Below are 15,069 nucleotides of genomic sequence, written 5' to 3'. Positions count from 1 at the left end.
GTATGAAGATTATGTTTTGTTTGACAAAGAGTTAATATCCAGTCTGTGTTCAGTGGTAAGGGCAGAAAGGAGATCCGGCCTGGATGACGGAGGGAAGGTGAAGGATGGGAGGAGGGGTTTGGAAAGAGGAAAATTGCAAATGAGGCATAAATGAGGGGACCAGGTTTGAATCTTGGCTCAGACTTTTAGTGTCCTTAGTGTTCTAGTAAAATTACCAACCTTCCCTGGTGCCCTGTTTTAAAAAGGGGCCTTAGTAATATTTCATAGAGTTCTTGTAAAGGTTAAATAAAATAACATATTAAGCATCTAGCCCAGTGCTTGGGGTGGAGGTACTCCTCCTTGAGTTCTTTTTCTCCAAGTAGGGAATTTCCATTTGAAAGTTAATTTGTAAAAGTTGTTTGCATATACATAATCAGGTGCCCTTGCTTTGTTAAAAGGGACTGTTTTATAGATTGGGTCAGGAAAAAGGATTGATTATATGAAAATATTTTTTGGTCATTATACAGATTTAGAAATAGATTTGTTGCATATCATTCGTTGAGTCTGAGCTAGAGTGGGAGTTTTAGCTGCCTTTGCATTATCTTTGTGTGAAAGGAAGGGATTCTAGCTGGTTCTCCACTACCCGAGCCTAATGGTGTTGCATCACTTTTGCTGTCTAGAAGTGGTAGTTAACATTAAGCAGAGTGCTGTCACATCTTAGCATTTGGGTTCTACATGTCTGTCACGGAAGTGAATTCTGATTGGAAACCAAGGTTTGACCAACTAAGGTAGAAATTGTATAAAAACACGTTTTCATCCCCGTTCCTAATTCTAAGGTTAGACTCTCAATAAAAATGAGAAAGCTACATATGTTTTTAAAACAATGTGTGTGTGATGATGATGGCAGGAGAAGGAGCGTCAGCAGGCCTCGGCTTCCTTTAGTCACACTTGGGCGTTCATGCTGGAAACTAACTTGCTCTCCCCACCTGCATCCTTTTTTACTTAGAGATTATACTAAGTCAGTGGAGGAAAGGCAGAAAATTCAGATAAGCAGAAGAAAGGAAATAAAATGATGGGTAATCCCACTTTTCAGAGAAAACCGTTACTAACGTTTTCATGTATTTAGTGTCGGGTTATTTTTCTCTTCATGTATTCCTATGTTTAACTTTTTTAAAAGATTTATTTATTTGAGAGAAAGAGACAGAGAGAGCATAAGCAGGGGGAGAGGCAGAGGGAGAGGGAAAAGCAGACTCCCCGCTGAGCTGGGAGCCTGACGTGGGGCTCGATCCCAGGACCCCGGGATCATGACCTGAGCCGAAGGCAAGATGCTTAACTGACTGAGCCACCCAGGCACCCTCATTGGAAAAATTCTTATGGGATACAGAAATATGTAACAAAATAAAGGATTCCACATAAACCAACTAATGATTTACACAAAAGTACTTTTTAATGCCTGCTTAGTATTCTTCTGTGTGCATGGATTATCATCCTGAGCTGATCCATTGTGTTTTCCACTTAGCAATTAATGGGAAAGAGTCTGTAATAAACCACCCTGTTGGGAATGTTCTTGTACATACATCTTGGTATAATTGCCAATTATGTCATGAGAATAAATTCCTATACGTGTATATGCTGGCTAAAGTGTGTGTATATTTTAAAGCTTTTTTTTGTCATGGACTGCTAAATTCCATCCAAAAAATGATACCAGTTTATTCTCTAATCACTGTTTGGGGGGATGTTTGCCTTCTAATTTTTTTTCTCTTAAAAATTTCTTTTTACTAGTTTGATAGGTAAAAATTATTTAATTTGAAGTTGTTTTTTGATTATTAAATTTCTAGTTTAGTTTAATTAGTTTAACTGACTTAAACTAATTAAAAGTAAGTATTTTTTTCATGAGGTTTGGACCATGTGTATTCCTCTGTGAATTATTTTTGCACATTTAAAAAAATTGAGGTGTTCATCTTTTTCTATGAAGTAGGTATTTTAGTTTAAGTATGACTTAGCAGATGCTTTTATCCATTTTGAAACAAAATGAACCATACATAAATACGGAATTCACTCAAATGGGCCACAGAGGTCTCTGTGTTGACATGGGAGCCAGGAAATTCGGGCACAGCTGGTACTGTTATCCTCAGGTTGGTGGGCAGACTTGGTGTCTCTTCCCAGCTGCCGCCTTTAACTGTGTGGGGTTTTCCAGCACCATCTTTGTTCGTCCCATTGATTTCTGGATCTGTGTCAGTGTGTCGATGGGGAGTGAGTAGGACTCTGCCGTCCACTGTGATAAATCGAAACAACACTTTTGATCCCTAAGTTAGTAAAAAGTAGCTAAAATGGACTGCCAGTGTTAAAGTACAGCTACTCCCTTTCCCTTATCCCGTCATGCTGGCAAATGTGACAGATGTCTCTGAAACATTATAAAGTAAAGCCCCTTCTATTATTTTGGTGTGTGAAGTGTCACTTTAAATCTTGCATTGTGATGCTGTCTCTTCGTAACATACCATTTGGGGACTTCCCTTTCTCTGTTTGCAGGGAGGGGAGTGTGTGTGCATTCACCTGTGTGTGTGTGAGCAGAGGGTGAATGATAATTTGAAAAGAGGTCTAATGCGACACAGATAACTTTTCTTTAGAGTGGTGCAGGTAGATGTTCAGTAGAGCCAATTTCTGAATAAACTCGTAGGGGAGACTTACAGGACATGGTATGGTGCCTGTCACATAGTCCGTGCTCATTACCTGATGGCAACGACACATTCGTGTGTAACATCATCCTTTCATCCTTTCCATAGTTATTCATTGTGAGCCTACTCAATGCCAGGCTCTGGTCAAGTCTTGGGAGTGCTCCTGTCAGTGAAAAGGCTGACGTGTCTTTTCTTCATGGAGTTTATGCTCTGGTGTGAGGATGCAGTCACTAAATAAAATAAGATGTTCTCATACTTTAAAAGAGCATAAACGCTATGAAGAAAAATAAATCGGGGGTATGGCTGGTGGTTGATGAGAAGAGAAGGATTTACAGTTTTAACTAGGATGGTCGAGGAAGGTGCTGTTAAGTATGGTCGGGGTCAGGCAGATTGGGTTTAATTAAGTGGGTGACTTTGGGAAAGTCCAATTGAACTTTTGATCCTCAATTTCCACATGTTAAGAAAAGAAAGACACAATGAACCTGCTACATAGGGTTAAATGAGATGATACGGAAAGCATAGAGCATTGTGCCTGACATCTGGCTCCCAGCAGGAAAGAAGCATGGTTAGTACACAGGAAGGTGGGTGCTGCTCCCCGACAGACACAGGCTGGGATACACAGGCATGCTCAAAGGGCTGGGAGTGAAGTGTGAGAGCTTTGTTGCAGAGGGAAGGCTGCGGTAAAGAAGCGTAATGTGGATAGGAGAGAAAAGAAGAAATGAGTGGGGGAGTCTTGGCTGTGTATGTGGAGGGAACAAGTTGCAGTATTGAGGTTCTTTCCTTTCTTCCTAAAGAGAAAGTAAGAGACTTAGTTCTTTTGCTTTATTTTTGACAGTTCTTTCACCAGTTGATCCTGGAGTTCTATTTCAGTGCCTAATCAAGTGTTTTACAGTCTAGTTTGGGGGAAGTAAAAAAAAAAAAAAAAAAAAAAAAAATATATATATAAATACATTCACATATGTATATGTATTTATATATGTGTATATATAGGTATGTGTGTGTATACAAAGATAAAAGTTAAAAATAGTTGCTAAATAGATTTTCTTTAAAATGAAGGAATGAGAAGTGCTGGAAGCATGGCAGGGGTGGGTGGGGACATTGACTGAGAGTGGATGAGTAGGTTTGATCTGAGTCCTGAAAGAGGGGTCAGGTTTCCTGTCTTTTCTTTGGAAGGACACCGATACTTCCCGGAGTATGTTCCATGGTACCTTAGTTCTAACAGATGATTAGGTAGAGAAGATTTGGAGGGTCAGCTGAGGTTGCAAAAGCATCGTGTGCCATCACCCATGTTGAGGTTCACACCTACACGTTCACTTACGGAAGCAGAGGGACCCGCGGAACCGTGTAGTCCGGCAGGACAGGGCCCTCCCCACACTCGACCTGCAGAACAACCCAGAACACTCAGGGGACCTGGGTGCAGTGGGGTGCTGCTGGAAGCTCACTCTTCTTTTCAAGTTACATTTAGGGAATAGAGTTATCACTTGTCTTCGTGCGCAGACAGTATTTGTAGAGCATTTAGAGATCATTACACATATTTGCTGTAGGTGTTAAAGTTTAGGAGAAAAAAAGGACTCCGGCCCAGATAGAGAAATGACTTAATGAGGATTACCATTTTGGATCTCCCCGTTTTCATCTTTTAGTTTTCTTTTCTCTGTTGCTTATTTTGTTTCTGTGAAATGTTTTGTACCGTATTGCAATATGATGAATTGTTTTGAAAGTTGAAAATGGAAACATTTTAAAGACTCTCCTATTTTAACAACGGCATTTCCTCCCTTCCTCCCCCAAGGTATATTACCCAAATTTGGGATGGATGTGCATTGATGCCACCGACCCAGAGAAGGGGAATTGGCTGCGATATGTGAATTGGGCTTGCTCAGGAGAAGAGCAGAATTTATTTCCGCTGGAAATCAACAGGGCCATTTACTATAAAACTTTAAAGGTAAGAATGTTGGAGCTGGTCTGCTGTGAGTTACTCTGCCTGCATTTTTGTAACTGACAGTAATGACCCTGGCGACCTTGAAAGGATTAGATTTGAAAGTGGTTCATCAACACAAGCAAGGTCTTTGTTTTAAATATACAGTTGCTGGGCGCCTGGGTGGCTCAGTCGGTTAAGCGACTGCCTTCGGCTCAGGTCCTGATCCCAGGGTCCTGGGATCGAGTCCCACATCGGGCTCCCTGCTCAGCAAGAAGCCTGCTTCTCCCTCTCCCACTCCCCCTGCTTGTGTTCCTGCTCTCGCTGTCTCTGTCTCTGTCAAATAAATAAATAAATAAAATCTTTAAAAAAAAAAAAAAATAAATAAAAAATAAATATACAGTTGCCACTGTTTTGTGTGCACCAAAGCATGAAGGTTGCGTTAAATAATTACATGCTGCATCTTTGTAGATACTGGTGAGTTAAGCATGTGGCAGCCGCTTCCCCCCTCTTAAGATACAAATGCACGAGCCACTGTTCAACCGGCAGATTTATCCAAGTGTAGGAGACCGTCGATAGCTGTGGTGCTTCTGTGTTAACGGAAAACACATTCTTGGTCTTCAGTGTCATGTAGCCATGGATTAGCTTTTCCTTTCCCTAGATTTTATTCAGATTGGAAGTTAAACAGAACGGGTTTCTTCTTTCTGCCAGTTTTTGATTTGGAGATATTAATTGTTGAGATGAAAAGAAGAGGAAATCATTGTCTAGAGTTTGTGGTGAGGTCAGAGGTCACTGAGTACATGCAGGGCAGTTAGCATTAGGCAGCGTTGAGTGCTGCTGCATTTCTGGCGCTGGCCCTGTCTTCATGTTCTCTGGGAAGGCAAATCTGCACTGACCCTGCATGGAAATGTTCTCTAAAGAGGAGACTTGAGGCTCTAAAGATAGATGACTGTTGCTTTTTGGAATAGATACGTCTACTGAAATTGCTGCAATTCAAGTTTCTGTTTATTCACTTCCATTTAAAATTGTCCTCGATTGGGGGACAGTCCATGAAAACAAAGGATCTTCATGGAGTTGAAACCTCTTGAGCAAGCGTTGAAGACAGTGGTCAGCTTTGCAGCATGGTGAATTTTACCTGTGTGGTAGCGCTGGGACTTCTGGAAGTTTAGTTAACACAGAGCTGTTTAATTCTCCTTTGCTGTATTTTTCCTCTCATCTTTAGCCAGTTGGACTGCCCTTTGCTTCATATATACCCGAGCCCTTGCTTCCAGTCTCTGCAGGAAATGTTTTTTTGTGCTATCGTCTCATGAAAAATGTCTACCACCTTCCTTCTCATTTTTCTTGCTGCTGGATTGTAATAGCATGATCTCCTAGTAGGTATTTCTATGCAGTGTGGTTACACTGCAGTTTGAAATTGGATTCAGAACTTGATTCAAGAATTCATTCATTGTTTCTCAAACTGATTTAAAGGGAGAGTTACCTCTGGTTAAATTGGTGAGGCAGAATCCTGGTGGAGATGAAATAGTAGTGAGGGGATGACTGGGAGGGGATCAAGGGAGTGGAAATGAGGCCCCAAGGGAGAGCAAGCCCAGGGTGATTCTCAGACACTTCACAGTTCCTTCATCTGACTTCCTGTTAAAACGTGTTCATTTCTGGTAGCAAATCTGAAACACTGAGAATGGAGAGAGAATGGTGTTTGGGAGAGTGAATTCTGAAGCCAGACTGCTGGATTAAATCTGGGCTTGCTTTGTGACCCAAGGCAGGTCATTGGGACTTCACTAGCTGTGTAACCTTAGGCAGGTCACCTTTCTTTGCCTTCGTTCCCTTATTTGTAACATACAGATAACTATAGTATTGACCTCATAGGGTTATCATGATGATTGTCTAGGCTATTAGAGGTAGAGCTCTAGTGCCTAATAAATGCTAAATGCTAGCTGTTATTTTTGGTGAGGTATTATAGTCCTGTGGTTAGGAGTGGGGACTCTGGAGCAGATTGCCTTGTGAGCGAATTCTGGCATCTAGATGTGTGACTAGGAGAAGTTACTTAAACTCTCTTAGTTTTCTCATCTGTAAAAATGGAGGTCATAGTCCAATTAATACAGTTGTTGTGAAGGTTAAACAAGCCACTAGTTGTAAGGTTGTGTGAACAGTGCTAGCCTAACCTGAGTATTCCCAGGTGTTAACCAGCTGTACCATTGCTATTCTTTTTACCTTTGTCTGAAGTAACATAGTTCTGTCTTTGCAGACATCCCCCAGTCCTGACCTTTGATGTTTGCTCACGTATGCACAAGACCTTTCAGATTCCTTGCTAGTGATTATCTCACTAAAATCTTCTAGATTAAGCTTTCTGTGGGTTAGGTTTTGTAAATAAATTACACGTGATGTTCCTCTGGGCTCTGTATAGCCTTCTCAACTATCACCCAGGTAATTAGGAAATCTCAACACTGGTCTTTTTTGTAGTATGATTAAAAACTATTTTAAATTCCCGAAAGTTAGAAGTTGGCCTCCCACCCATTCATTCATCTCTTCATTAGTTTGATAAATATTTATTGAGAGTCTACTATGTACCAGGTATTCTTCTGTGGTAGTGAACAGAACAGACAAGGTCTCTGGTCTCATGGAACTCCAGCTTATAGAAAATGAACAATGAGTAAAATTATAATTTTAAAAAATTATATAAAATTATATAATTTTTTATCTATCCCCTGGCAGGTCAGGGAAGACAAGACATAAAAACCCCCTCCTTCCTACCCCCCTGGCATGGGAAGGAGCCAGTCACACAAAGATCTCTGCGGAAGACCAGTCTAGAAAGAGGGGCCCGGTAGAAGTAAAGGCCTTGAAGTAGAAATAAGCTAGATTTTTTTTTTTAAGGAATAGATAAAGGTCAGTGTGTCTGGAGCAAGGAGAGGAATGGTAGATGAGGCTGGTAAGGTGGTCAGGGGTCAGATCAGGTGGGGCCTTGTGGCCCACAGGGAGAAAGATGAATTTCAGTCTTCAGTTCACCTGTTTGAGAGCTGAGGCTGTCCTGACCCGTGACTTGGAAGAGATCATGCTGGTGACTAGATTGTAAGTGGCTGAGCGTTGATGTGTTGTGTATTCTTATAATTCTGGAGTATTTCTCTTATTTTGACCTAGTGTCAGGAATATTTATTGGAACCCTTGTCTCTTCCTAATTGGTCTGGTAAAATTTCGAGTTTATATTTACTGATAACTTAGATAAGAGAGTATGCTTGGGGGGCACCTGGGTGGCTCAGTCTTTAAGCGTCTGCCTTTGGCTCAGGTCATGATCCCAGGGTCCTGGGATCTAGCCCCGCATCGGGCTCCCTGCTCGACGGGAAGCCTGCTTCTCCCTCTCCCGCTCCCCCTGCTTGTTCCCTCTCTCGCTGTGTCTCTCTCTGTCAAATAAATAAATAAAATCTTTAAAAAAAAAAAAAAAGAGAGAGTATGCTTCATTCTGTAAGCCTGTCAGAACTCAAAGGAAAAGTTGAAAGATCTTAAAATCTTCTTGTTTTGTTGAACATCACAGTACAATACATAAAAAGGTTGTTTGGACTTTCAACTTTATTTTTTAAGATGTGCACTTATAGTTCTATGTTTAAGAACATAATTTTTCTCTTCTGAAATTTGACTTACAAAATCTTAAATGTGCTAAGCAGTGCAGAAGAAAAAACAATGTAGTACCGAAGCAAACAAGCACCGATTAAAAAATATATATATTACTTTCCTCTTCATAAAGATCTGTTAGTTGTGTCGCTGTTTTACTATGAGGTGGGGAAGTAAATAGCTCAAGAATATAATAATCCTCTCAGCTGCTAACAGTTTTGAAGGTTGTTCAATAGCTAACAAATCAGGTTGCTCTTAACCAGCTGTTCACCAGTTCACGAGCTATTTAGAAATGTTATATTAGAGAACAGATTCTGTTGTGTTTTATATTGTGTTTTGCAACAACAAAGGAGTAGCCTCCTAAATAAAGAGTTTGTGCTGATACTTCTCTTCACACAGTTGCTAGTGCAGTCAGTTCTGTGCCGAAGACTGCAGTGCAATGAACAAGGAAACTTTAAGCTCTGAGTCTGGTAGGTATCTTGAAAATGTCCAGTGGGTGTCTTGTAGCCAGTGTTCTGGTTATGCTCTTTGATGATTAAAAACTATCAGGGACATATCGGGAATACATCTTTTTCCTCCCTCCATTCCGTGTTTCTTTTTTACTTTGGTTTTATTGAAGACTTCCCTTATTTCTGTGAACGCTAATCATTTCAAATATTGGGGGATACTGCCATTCCATAAATATGTGATTTATAACAAAAAGATAGGGAAGTAGACTATACATTTGGAACTAGAAATAGTTTACTTAAATAAAAAGCCTGTTCCTTCAGGAGAAACAGATTTAGCACATCAGAGTGCCAAAAGACATCTGTAATGGCTATTTCAATTCATTAATAGATTATATATTAGAATCAGGTGTAACTGATTCAAGAGGGCAAATAAGAGTACATTGGTTTAAAGATGAGAAAATGGCAGGTTTTAGCCATCCTTGGGGGAGCAAAGGAAACAGTAGCTTGTTCTTTTAAAGAATTGAGAATATCTTAAAATTCGGACTACCTAAACTGAGTTCTGCAGAGAATGAAACAAAATAAAGTCTACTTTCAAGGGCTTTATTTAGACGAGAAGGTACGTTAAAATGAGGAACTATGCTGTTTCTAAACTGGCGTCTTAGATGGAATTCACCTGCACCTAAAACCAAGGGCCTCCTCTTCCATAATCTTAGTGCGGTGATCAAAATCAGGGAGCTAACACTGACACAGTGTTTCATTAGCTAATCTATACACCTTATTCACATTTTGTCAGTTGTTCCAACCATGTCCTTATAGGAAGAGAAAACTCAGTTGCATTCAGTTGTAATGTCTTATCAGTCTCCTTAGTGTGGACAGTATGTCAGTCTTCGTCTGGTATAGCCTTTCAGTTTTGAGCAAACCTGTCAGTTATTTTGTAGAATGTCCCACAGTTTGGGCGTTTCTTATATTTCATCATGATTAAGTTATGGTCATGCATTTTGGGCAGAGAGCTCCAGAAGTGATGATAATCTTTTCTGTGCATTGTATCAGGAGGCACAGGATGTTGATTTATCTCATCCTGAGGATACTGTTTTTACCTTTGTAATTCATGTTTTATGGGGAGATGTTTTGAGACCATGCTCATACTATTACACCTGAAACTTAGACCTATTAGTTTTAGCATCTGTTGATGAATCAGTTATTACTGCTATGATTGCCAAGTGGTGGTTTTCTAATTCCATTATTTGTTTTTTATTGATTAGTTGGGATCTACTTCAAGGAAGAGCTTTTTCCTTCTTTATTTACTTGTTCATTCATTATATCAGAATGGACTGATGGATTCTTATTTTATTCGGTGGGTTTTAGGTGCAATTTTACTTTTGTTGTTACCCTTGGAACTTTTTGAACAGGTGAGTCATTGTGAGAGAAGCCAATAAGCCATTTCCTTAAATTCTATTTAGGAATGTGATCTTTCCACTCGGTTATCTTTTTCTTCAGGATCTTATCCTAGGTGTAATCAGCGTGGCGGTGGTCCATGTCCTCGCTACTCTCATGGCTTTTTCAGAGTTAATGTTTTAGGAGCATAGTACCTGTGTGGTTTTTTAAGGCATTTCCTTCTGCATTTAAAAGTTGTCTGGTACAGAGGGCAAGGCAGTGGATTCTCCTTTGGCCCGAGCAGGTTGGTGGCAGCGCATAGAGAATATAGTGCAGGGACGCCTGCGTCCTGCGTCCCGCCTCCTCTTTTAGCATTTCCGTGATATCATTAGCGGTGCGTTTATAAATGTGCAGTGACTTACAGTTCTTATCGTGCTGAACTTGCTCTTGGCATCCGAAACGTACGCTGGTAATTAGCTTTCAACACTTCTCTTTCCAAACCGTCGGGTTCTTTTACGTTACGCTTTGCATTTCTCATGAGCCTAGATTTCGTGGGCAAAATGGTTCCGTGTTTTATTTTTCCTTCTGCGTGGGCAGTCGTGAGGCTTTGAGCAGTAAGATTCGGTAAGGTAAGAGAGTTCGGAGTTGACAGCAGAGCCGCAGGTCCGCCCCGCGGCCCCCGGGGAGAGGAGGCGGGCCGGGAAGTGAGGTCCTCCCTCCAGCAGAGGGTTTGTGCGCGCGGCCGCCAAGGGTTAAGGAGCCCTTCCTGCCGGGCTGGCCGGGCTCGCCGCCCCAGCCGGGAGCGCCGCCCCCGCCCCGCCCCGCCCCGCCAACAACCGTCGCTCTGATTGGCCCGGCGCCTGTCTCTTCTGTCCCCGCAGCCAATCGCGCCGGGCGAGGAGCTCCTGGTCTGGTACAATGGGGAAGACAACCCCGAGATAGCAGCTGCGATTGAGGAAGAGCGAGCCAGCGCCCGGAGCAAGCGGAGCTCCCCGAAAAGCAGGAAAGGTAGGCGCCCGCGCCGCCCCGGCTCCCCCGCCGCCGCCGCCGGGCCGGGTTCGGGCCCGGGCGGCGCCCACGGCTCTCGGTGACCTTTCCCGGCCCGGCCCGGCCCCAGCCCGCGATCCCGGCCCCCGGGCCGCCCCCCCCCCCCCCCGGGCCGCTGCTGAATCACGGCCGGACGCCGCGCTCGGGCTCTTGGCTAAGTTGGGGCCGAGAAGCCGGGCGCGCAAGAGTGAGCGGACCGAGCGCTGGGAGGGCCGGCCGAGGGCTGCTTGTCACCTCGCTCGGAACCTCCGAAATAGCCGCACTCGCGGGTGGGAGCGGCGGCCGGTCTCTCCGGAGCCCTGCACACCCGCTGTATTCTTAGCTTTTTGTGCTGTTCGCCAGCGAACGCGTCATGAAATACGTTCCGAGAGTGACATCTCCGGGTCCGCGGATTCGGCGGCCTCGGATGCAGCCGGGCCCGTGCGGGAAGGGCCGGCCGCCGCCGCTCCGCCCCGGGCCGGCGCCGGACGCCCCGCGCCTCCGCCCCGGGCCGCCCCGCGCCGGGCCCCGCCACTCCTCTGGGCGCGGGGCCGGGCCGGGCCGGGCCGGGCCCCGCCACTCCTCTCCTCTCCTGTCCTCGCTGGGCCGGGCCGCGCCGCGCCGCGCCGCGCACGATTGCAACACTCGGGGTGGGCGAAGGTCTGAGCACCGCGGACCTTCTCGAAGTTAGGCCACTAACAGAAATGGAAGTCGAAGAGTGTGATGTTGTGTCACTTTTGACTCAACTCCCGTAGTTTTATTTTGTTTTACGATGTTTTCGAACAAAAGATAAAGCGCAGTCGCACTTAAAAAGGGGAGGGGATAATTCTGGGTAGGAAAATAGTTGGGTTGGATGTATCCTATTTCCAGCTGGCGTTCAATTCGGACAGGTTGGTTTTGTTTTTTTTTAATGAAGAATTTTAATGTGAATTCGTGAATCTTTCATAGAGCCCAGTTTGAATATATGCCAAGGCACGGTATGGTAGTTTCTTAGTCCTATAAGTCCTTTTTTGTTCGTTTGGTTTTTTTGCCTGCCTTAGGTCTTACGTAAATTTTTGTGGTCGTCAGAACTTAGGGGTCCGTCCTTTACTCAGAACGTTGCCAAGTGAGTTGTGGAAGTCATACTGTAAATGAAATCATAACGTAAACGATTTTGGAAGAATGTAAAAAGAATGTTTAAAAATGTAGGCAAGCAGTCGATTGTGATTTTTTTCCATTGCCTATTCTTTATATTTCACAGTGTAATGGGAATACAACTAACTTCATCCAAGAGAAAGTTGGTGGGGTCTTTTTCTAAGTACACATTTTCTTTTATCGAATGTTATTTCGTTATTGTTTTAGGCCATTAAATGCTTTGATCCTGCATCACATGATCAGGGTCTAGAAAATTCCCAAGTGTTTTTTTTTCTACTGCTGTAACTGAGTATTGAGATTTTTGTTGTTTTTAGGCTTAATACCTAATTGTTTGAAACTGTTTACATATTTCGGTTTGTTTATTCAGTGTTCATTTCATTTATAAGTAATGCCACCAGCCTCTCCAGGTAAGTTGTGATTTATTTGCAGGGGCGGTATTTTGGGGGGAGCGGGAGATCTTTACTCTGCTACTAAGTATAACTAATGATATGTTTAAATATATTCATAGCTTCCTAGCAGCTTCTTTCAGGTTTTTCTCTGTTCAGCATACTTTGGTGTGCATCACTTTCTGCTTTTTTATTGAACCCTAAATGTTTTTTTCTGCTCATTTAGTTGGATGTGGAGAAAAAAAACTGAAAATAAACTTTTTGTCTAATTAGTGATACATGAATATACAAATGTACATTTTTATACCTGCCTAGATTGCTGGGTTTTTACATTGAATTAAATAGTTCATGTTATCCCTGTTATTATTTTTGTATTTACTCTGGGAAGCATATAATCCACTGAGTCTTAGGTTTTTATGAAAATACTTGCATGAAGCTCGCCCTGGGAACTTAATAGTCTGTTTTGAACAACTTACTGGTAAAGAGTACTGAAGTTTAGAGAGTTTAAATAATGAGTCAAACCTTCTTTGCTTTTAAATTAAATACTCGGTGAAAGCTAATTTATAGCTTGCAAAGACCTGAAACGGAGAACTTTTTATTTTAACTTGGTTCTGTTTAGGTCTTGTGTGTGACCTCAGACGTTTTAAATACTTTTTCAGGCAGTGATGTCGGAGAGTAAATCAACATAAATTTCATTCAGTAGCACGTTAGCTTAGTAATTCTGCAAGCCAGGTGTTGAAGACCTGCAGCTGACAGGTAGTCTGACAGTGGACCTAACTTCGTTTTGATTATGAGGCAGGCAGAGAGAAACAAAGGGCCGAATTCTTCAGAGTTCCGGGCCTTAGCTCCCTTGCAGGACAGCTGCTGTGCCTACAGCTGTGCATTGCATGTGGCGCCTTTCAGAATTCATCACGTTGCTGGGGGATCATGGGGCGTGTTCTGGGCAGTAAAAGCCCCGCTTCCTTTACAGAGTGGCCTCTTCTCTCTCTCTCTCCGTCTCTCTTATCATTCATTCATGCAGTTCATGTTTGTGAAGTCCCTGCCGTGTGCCAGGCACTCTGCTAGGTTGAGTAGTGCAATGGTGAGCAGAAAAGCGGCAGTGCCTCTTCTCATGTAACCTGGAGTCTGGTGGGGGAGACAGACATTAAATCAGGAAGTTGCTTGATGGTTGGCACAGAATAGGCCCTCAATAAATGTTGGCTGATTGGCAAACAAAGACCCACACAAACCTTGTAACGAAGGAAGAGAACACAGTGCTGGGAGAACACAGTTCATATTGTCTCTGACCAGGGAGCATGCAGTTTTGCCATGGGCCAAAGGTGTGCATACTTGAGGTGTTTGAAACGAGAATTTTGGATTCTCAGCTTTGTAATTCAGCCTAACTTCTTACACGTCTAAGCAACACGTTATGAGATGGAGCATGAGAATTTCTTGGGACAGCAGGTAGAGAAGGAGGGAGGGTTTTTAGTGTCTGATGCTTCGGTTATTTTAATTTGCACCACAGGAAGATTGTGATCTTAGAAGTAACATAGAAAGGCCATAGTTAGAAGAATTTACCGTCTTCTCGATTTGTGTCCTGTTTGTTATTGTGAGAAATAAGAGATTGAATTTGCTGGTTAGCAGTAAATAATGATGGTTGGCAAAAGTTCTTTTAAGACACAGACTATAATAGCAAATTTGGTGTTGCCCTGCTGTCTCCTGGCCACCGAAGAGCCTTAGCTGAAGTTCTTTTACCCTCAAGAAACAATAGTGGCTCATACACAGGGGCTGAGTGGAAGGCATGTAAAACATGGGACTCCTGGGTTTCTACCAGGTGTGTGACTGGGGGAGTTACGTCACCTTTCTGGGGTACAGTTTCCATAGCTGTAAAAATGGGTGTTTTAACACGGAATGGTCTCTGTACTGCCTAGCTTCATGGGGTTGCTGTCAAGAGCAAACCAGACAGTAGAAGAGTTAGCGCAGCGGGCGGGTCTGTTGTAACAGTAAGTGCCACTGACACCGTGCGGCTGAGAGTTCGTGTTTCGTGCAGAGGAAGGAATGAGTTTGTGACTCATTTAATCAGTCGGTATTTATGGGGGATTTCTCTAAGCCCAGAACAAGTGGTGGGCCTTGCCACTCTGCTTTCCCATGGCAGAGCCTCGCCCTGTGCCGATTCACCCTGGTTTTTGGCCTGCTTCTGATCTATTGACTTTTCCGTTCACAACAAACTAGAGAGAGGAATTATTTATAGCAGCAAATAGTTTTTATAGCTGATAGCTGGACAGTAAAGAAGGCGGTTTATGACAAAACTGGCAGCAGTGAATTGTGAAGAGTATGTACCTCCTTCAGGTTACTTGAGAGGTTTAGATAATCCTTCATAAAAACTGTAAGTAGTCCCTGAGAATGCCAACTAGTTTATAGAATCTGTCTAGGTGACTTGTAGTCATCACAGAATGGTGGAATTAGAATCAGCTTAAAGAGAAAATGTTTCATGTGTCTCTGTAACCAGAGTCGTTCAAATAAGAAGTCTTGGTACTGTGAAGAACACCTCA

At 42.9% G+C, this 15,069-nt stretch overlaps 1 protein-coding gene across 6 annotated transcripts in view; it reads left to right on the top strand.

Moving 5' to 3' along the window:
* PRDM2 (PR/SET domain 2) overlaps nt 1–15,069 on the top strand; it is a 105,537-nt gene that overhangs the window by 26,447 nt on the left and 64,021 nt on the right. For 5 of the 6 annotated variants that reach the window (XR_004681788.1, XM_035019747.1, XM_035019744.1 and 2 more), the window contains exons 4-5: nt 4,441–4,593; nt 10,874–11,000. Coding sequence is in view for 4 of the 6 variants with exons in the window: in XM_035019747.1 (XP_034875638.1) it covers nt 4,441–4,593; nt 10,874–11,000 (280 nt within the window). In the remaining 2 variants the exon portion in view is untranslated. Of the gene's footprint in view, nt 1–4,440; nt 4,594–10,873; nt 11,001–15,069 lie in introns of those variants that run through there. The other variant, XM_035019749.1, reaches the window with a different exon arrangement.

Source organism: Mirounga leonina, unplaced genomic scaffold (genome assembly GCF_011800145.1).
Source record: "Mirounga leonina isolate KUSES-001 unplaced genomic scaffold, KU_Mleo_1.0 Mir_173, whole genome shotgun sequence".
NCBI classification, from domain to species: domain Eukaryota; kingdom Metazoa; phylum Chordata; class Mammalia; order Carnivora; family Phocidae; genus Mirounga; species Mirounga leonina.
Note: the sequence above shows the minus strand (reverse complement) of the source record. Positions and strands in the feature narration are given on the sequence as shown.